The following is a 6,626-nucleotide window of genomic DNA, read 5'->3' as shown; positions in this document are numbered from 1 at the left end:
ATTGTGAAAACACCCACTAAAGCCCCCCTTGGAGGTGTTTCTAAAAACAAAAACATACGGGAAAGGGTTGACTTAGAGTGTTAATATGGAAGATGGAGGCTCCGGGTAAGGGGCCCCTGTCTGGCAAAAATAACCTACACACTGTTCGCAAAGAGTAGAGCATGAAGTTCCTGGTGTTGTGTCCTGTCCTATGTGGTGTATCATTGTAGGGAGGGTAAATTCTCGATGATATAAGCTAAATCAAGCTACTCTAAAATCCGAAGATTAATTAAAGATATGATGACGATGACTCGCTTCAAGCCAATGTACCCCGGGTTCGATTCCCAGACTAGGTGTCATGTGTGTGTTGATTGAGTTTGTTGCTGTTTTGTGGCTTTCTTTCTTCCGTCGATGTAGACATCCGTGATCTATATCAGAAAAAAAAGTTATCGTTAATGTTCCTCACGCAGCTTTTTTGTAGGAAGTTAGGCAGGAAATCCTTGCGTGATACTGATAATAACGAAAGAGCATGCGACGAGACAGAATTATAAATACTCTTGTTTTTCGGCCATTTTAACTTGATCAAAAACAATAATTGAAAGCAAACTGCGGTGTAAACATTATAACGCATTTTAACTTGACGTTTCGTATCATATAACATACATCATCATGTACGAGAAACAGCCTTGTTGAATTGCACTGTGAACGCATTGGGAGACACATTTTCATTATTGTTTGCGCGGAGCAAGAACTCAAATTACAAGAAAACAATATACCTGGAGCTGAGCTTCCTAAACCACAGGCAACCCAAGCTCGGTATACTATTATAGACTTTGTATGGGAAAATTAACTTTGAACCTATAAATGCTAAAATAGGCTGTAAATGTGGAAATAAACTTCACTTACTTCTACGTACAGTTGTCCTCGTCTTTTCTGTGTACTCGAAGGGCAAAATGCGTCCATTTTAGACGGGTTTGTGGCTTTCGAATTTTTACGATGCCGTTGGTTGTCATTTCCCCTCATAAAGAGAAGAAAAGCTGGTGACTCGCGGCGATCTCATCCCACAAATTGCTCTCTCATTGGCCAAGTGTTTCAAATTGTCCAATGAGAAGGCAGAATGTAATACGATTGCCACCAAGCTATAACGGCCGTAGCCACACATCTAGCTGAACGCATGGGAAGATTATAGAAAGTTGCACATTATTTGGAATTTATCCGCCAAAAATCGCTGTGTGGTCTCGGAGTTGAGCTGATGTCATAGGAAATTCTGGCCTTAAGGCTGTGGTGTTTTTATGGCGATTCGGACCGTTGCTTTGTGATACGAGAGCAATTTGTGGGATGAGCTTGACGCGAGTCACCAGCCTTTCTTCTCTTTATGAGGGGAAATGACAACTAACGACATCGTAAAAATTCGAAAGCCACAAACCCGTCTATAACGGACACAAGTTTGTCCTCCGTTTGCACAGAAACGACGAGGACAACTGTACGTAGGGGTAAGTGAAGTTTATTTCTACATTTACAGCTTATTTTAGCCTTTATAAGCTCAAAGTTGATTTTCCCATATAAAGGCTATAAATCGTATACCGAGCCTGGGCTGCCAGGGCCTAAACCACCAGAATATTGTACAATGATGGCTCGCTTGCCAAGGTGCAAACTTGTCCCGAAAACGAAAAGATTTGATCAAAAGGTCAGTGAGTTTGAGGTACATACGACGTTTACTTACTAAACTAAAGAGATAGTTAATCGTTATCGTACAAGAGTATACGAAAGTCTTTTTGCTTTGCAGATCAAACTGGCTCTTGCCCAAAACACTCCCACAAAGCAATTCAATAAGACTCTCGACCTTGTCTCCCGCGCGACCTCAAAGTGGCCAATTAATTGTCCTGCCATATATACTGAGTACTAGGATCTAAATTGTGGAAATGGAGCATTTTCGCGGTTGTACTAGAAGAGACGTTACATGTTACCTCCGGGGAATGAAATGAAGAGTCACTTCGAAAAATTTGGCAAAGCATTGGAATTACAGTATTTCTGTATAATTTACTGAAAATTATAATTCAAAAAACCTTAAGTAACTCTGTCTTACCTCTTTATTTTTGGCCAGCAATGAAGAGCAAAAATGAGGAACCCCTTTGGGAAAGAATGTAAGAATTACACTAGGAATTACTACAAGATCGGGTTGAATTGTCATCAAATAATTCTATCAAAGCATTTTCTCAGTCGAATTTTGACGTCATGGTGGCCATGTTAGTGGAAAGAACAATTATGAAAAAGTCTTCTGGGAATTTGACCCAATTATTATGCTACAATAGACCATATTCGTATTCCCAGGATTGGACTGGAACTAGCTTGCAATCGAGGCTAAAAGACAGAGAAAAACAAGAAACGTTTTAGACTGTCGCAAAACAAAAAGGAGAGTGATAGCCTTGATGATGCTAAAGTGTCATTTTAGTCCGAGAGTGAAAGTGAAACCGCGCTGTCGTGGAGACGTGTTGTTGAAGGGTCGAGCTTGGTTTGCTTTCTGTTTTCTCCTAAACGGGGTTGGTGACCTATCTTTTGTTTGGCATAATTTTATTCTCGTATTCCTCCTGTTTGTGCTGTGAAAAAAATTTCAAAAATTCACGTCAGAAAAAAAAAGTTACAGGGAAAAAGGTATTCGTAGCCATCACTCGTGGACACAAAATAGTCTCCTCGAGATCACGCACCAGAGGAATATTTGTAGTCAGTGCCTTTTCAAGACGTGTGTGCCATAAAACAAACATTAAATTATTCCTTTTGAACAATTCAATACACCTGAATTACGTCAAAGCTGTGCTTCCTGTTTCTGCAAAACGTTGCGTGAACCGATGGAACAAATGTGTCTTTGATATAGGAAGTCGCACTGATTAAATGAGTAACTTGAGTAGGTTATATCTCCCAAACGAGCTTGGTGACCTATTTTTTTTAATTGCACATTTCGAGTCACCATAATGTAGGGAACAATCGAGAAAGGTTTAAAGAAAATCTTGCGACAAGTTCTATTATTAAGGAATCACCTTAATCATCTCGAATTTTTTCATGTCTATTATTAGTAAGTAATCATGATTTTTCTCGTGCAATTTGGAATAAATAAGCACTTTTAAATTTTTCAAAGTCTACAAATTGCACTCACCCTACGGTCTTGTGCAATTTTGGTCACCTTTGAAAAAATTTATTAGTGCTTATTTATTCCAAAATTGCACTCGAAATCATGTGATAACCTATACATATTCATGATCACCGAGGCGGCAAATTTGAATACGATCCCGCTGTGACTAGGCCAGAATAAGAGAAGAAAGGGCCCAAATTGGCCAAGTCGTGGTTGTAAAAGTCGCTTGTCTGATTTTCAGAAGTCGTAATCCTAACTTTCACGCGGGGCTTTTTGAAGAGCAAGGTTCTATCTACACATTTAACTTATACAAGAGAATTTAAGAAAGCAGGAACCCATGACCCGGAGCCTACAACTCTACTGTGTTCGTGTAACGGCGTTTTCACAGACCAATTTATTTTTAGATTGAATTTCCCGCTAATGAGACCCCCACAGGAGCCCGATGACCAATTACAAGAAATTAAGCTGACGTTATAGGGTCACCGAACCGGAACTGCCTTTGTTTTTTTGACCTGAGTCGCGGGAAGGGCTAGTCTAAAAATAAACCTATTTGTGAAAACGCCGTTTCACAGACGCTGTGTGGAAGTTGTACGCTCCAGATGGGCTCCTGAAGAAAGTGTAAACACTGTTCTTTTAAACTTGAAAATTGTAAAAAAATTACCTATTTCAGTATACCCTGCGAGTAGTTGGTTTCTCCTACGCTTCCCGAGAGAGAAACCACTGCGAGCAACCGTTAATTTCTTTGAGTGAGCCGCCGTCCAGCGCTAAGGACGAATAAATTAAATTTGTACCGGTAAAACGAGTTAGTAAACTTGTTTTGGCGTTTGCGCGTGCGTTCAGCTACGTAACTGCTGCGTTTGGGCGAGCCTGCTGTGTCGAAATTTCCCGCGAAATAAGACGAAGTGATGTCAAATACATCACGTGGGATGTGACGTACTTTGCACATGCTCGATGGAAAATCAAACGGTTGCTCGCAGTGGTTTCTCTCTCGGGAAGCGTAGGAGAAACAAACTGCTTGCTGTGTAATTTCAGTATAAAGACCGTTTTTAAGAGCGATTTTCTAAATCTTGTCACGGCCTTCCACATTTTCACGCGCGGTAAATGGAAGGTGTACCTTTTCTTGAGCAGAATCCGTTTTAATTCAAAGAATTGGTGAACGAGAACCACTGTTCTTTTCGGTTTCAAAACTACTAATGAAACATACTTTTGAAAAATGGTGCATCTCGAGGAAGAGCTATTTAAGCAATATAGGACATTTTCCGCGTTTCAATAGCCTCATCTATGTCCCGAGAATAATATAGGCATTCTGCGTGATGCGATTGTCACTTTAAAAATTCTGCTGTCTCCAACGGGATTCGAGCCCATGACTTCTGCGATGCCGGCGCAATGCTCTAACAACTGCGCTATGAAGCCTTACAATTAGGAGCAGGTCAATCTGTTGGGACCAGCTGTTCCCGTGACAGGACGTCTCCCAACTGTGTGGCTTCATCTCTCGGTTGGTAGAGTATTGCATCGGCATCGCAAAAGTCATGAGTTCGAATCCCGTTGAATTTTTTAGGTGTCTATAAGAAATAATTTCTTAAATTGTTCAGATAAGTGCGAGGATCACTTCTATCTTTCGTCCATAAATCGTAATTCAAATATACATTTCTTTCATTTATCCGCGATTATCTTTCCAACTTTCATTTCATTCTATTCTTCTAAGAGTCAACACCTAGTATGTAATTGTAAGTCATACCTGAGTGGAGTTCAGAATGACATTAACGTACAGAAACGCAATGTGTACTGGTGTCAAGAGACCAAATAACCACGTGATACCCAACAGGGGCATCAACATCAAGCACGCTCTGATCCCCAATCTGCAACAAAAAATGTGTTTACATAAACTTGCACTGGAGCTTTCCAAAAGACGGAAGCTTAAGATGTTAACTGTCTCACCTGGCTTGTTCCATCTGCTTGTGCGATATATGTTGCATTGATGCCATTTCCTTTATCACTCGCACGACAATTACCGTGTTCGCCTGAAACAATAGAGTAACAATCAACTTAGCGAACATTTGTCAAAGGAAAAGCCAGGAGACGAAGAAGGCCGAACTCAGTCGAAGGCAACCCAAGGGCTTCTTTTACTTACGCGGTAGGGGTGTGCGCCACTCCAATGTCGTTTAAGGTGATGTTACATGAACCGATGTTAAATTTGTGTGGTGTAACATAACGTAGAGGGTGATTCTTAATGTAACATGTTGTTGCCCGAATTTTGTTGGAGTTAGTGCGTGTAACACCTCCGCCGTTGACTTTTAACGCGATATCGCCCCAGAATGCACCACGGAGAAGCGGAATAAGTCACGTCGATAGTCACTTCAACAGCGTCCGCCACATTTCTTGCTCGGCATTTATCGAGCAGAAGTCTGGGCTCAAATATTGAGAGCAAATCATCTCGTGTAATACACCGTTGCCGCAACATTGTTCCGTTAAACGTTGTTTCGTGAAGGATGGATTAAGAAATGGCGTTAAAAATCGGCTCGTGTAACATCACCTTTATGTACGACCTAACCCCAGCAATACTGGCATTAACTTTACCGATTACAAAATGGATTGAAAGCTGAGTGAACCTTGGAAGGCAAGGGCTGGGATTCGAACGCGGAACGCTGGGATACGGGATATCCACTACATTACGCATGCCAAAGGGCAAATTGAGTAACAATCCAAACGAGATGGTGGGACGAGCTAAAAGAGAAATCAAACTGACCCCTTTGAAGGCACTTGGTTCGAGATGTACCTTGTGTCAAAGAAATGTTTATTTACAATAACAGATCATAAAGTTATGTTTATTTACAATAACAGATCATAAAGTTATTGTTTGGCATTATATGTTTCGTTCCGGGTTTTATCATACTGAATGGCTACACCCGAGCGTGCAGAAGTTCAAAAAATTAAACGTCCTTCTTGTGAAATGTTAGCCAGCAAATTATTAGTAACGATTACTAACCGAAAAATATTAAACATTCGCTAAAAAAAACCATACACGGACGTCGCACAGGCGCATTGCTATCGCTGGTGTCACTCCTCCTGTGCAGTGACTTTTAAGGCCCACCTTCAACTGACAGGCTTTTCGACCGTTTGGTTTTGTTATGGAAATTCGTATTGCTTGTCGTAACGATCTGATAGGATGAATTCAGCTACGAAAATTGTTCCAAGGCACGCAATGCCTGTAAGGTGAACGTGGTTCCTTAGCTACCGAACGTTTTGATGTAACTTCTTTTCCAAGGAGATAGATAAAAGACACCGGAGTTTTAACTATTAGGGACATTTAGCTTCGCGTTTTCAAAGTCAAACCGCGGTTAGCCGTTAGCGGTTTGCTGTTTGCCGTTTGCCGCAGGGACAAAAATAGACTTCAGCATAAGGTTCTGCATTTGGCGGGAAAAAACGCGCCATGTTGGATTATTGTTTTACTTTACATGTTTTAATTCAACCGAGAAAGCGTCTTCAAGGAGGCGCAAATGAGCAGCAAAAATGTGTTTAC

At 41.0% G+C, this 6,626-nt stretch overlaps 1 protein-coding gene across 1 annotated transcript in view; it reads right to left on the bottom strand.

Moving 5' to 3' along the window:
- Window positions 1-328: 328 nt before the first annotated feature.
- Window positions 329-6,626, bottom strand: part of LOC138046608 (adhesion G-protein coupled receptor D1-like) — a 50,261-nt gene continuing 43,963 nt past the window's right edge. Inside the window, exons 7-10 of the mRNA XM_068893214.1 lie at window positions 5,045-5,127; window positions 4,845-4,965; window positions 2,066-2,109; window positions 329-407 (exon numbers count right to left, since the gene is read on the bottom strand). Of these exons, the coding sequence (XP_068749315.1) occupies window positions 329-407; window positions 2,066-2,109; window positions 4,845-4,965; window positions 5,045-5,127 (327 nt within the window). The remainder of the gene's footprint in view (window positions 408-2,065; window positions 2,110-4,844; window positions 4,966-5,044; window positions 5,128-6,626) is intronic.

Source organism: Montipora capricornis, chromosome 4, assembly GCF_036669925.1.
Source record: "Montipora capricornis isolate CH-2021 chromosome 4, ASM3666992v2, whole genome shotgun sequence".
Classification (NCBI taxonomy): Eukaryota; Metazoa; Cnidaria; class Anthozoa; order Scleractinia; family Acroporidae; genus Montipora; species Montipora capricornis.
This window is presented reverse-complemented; position numbering and strand designations above follow the sequence as displayed.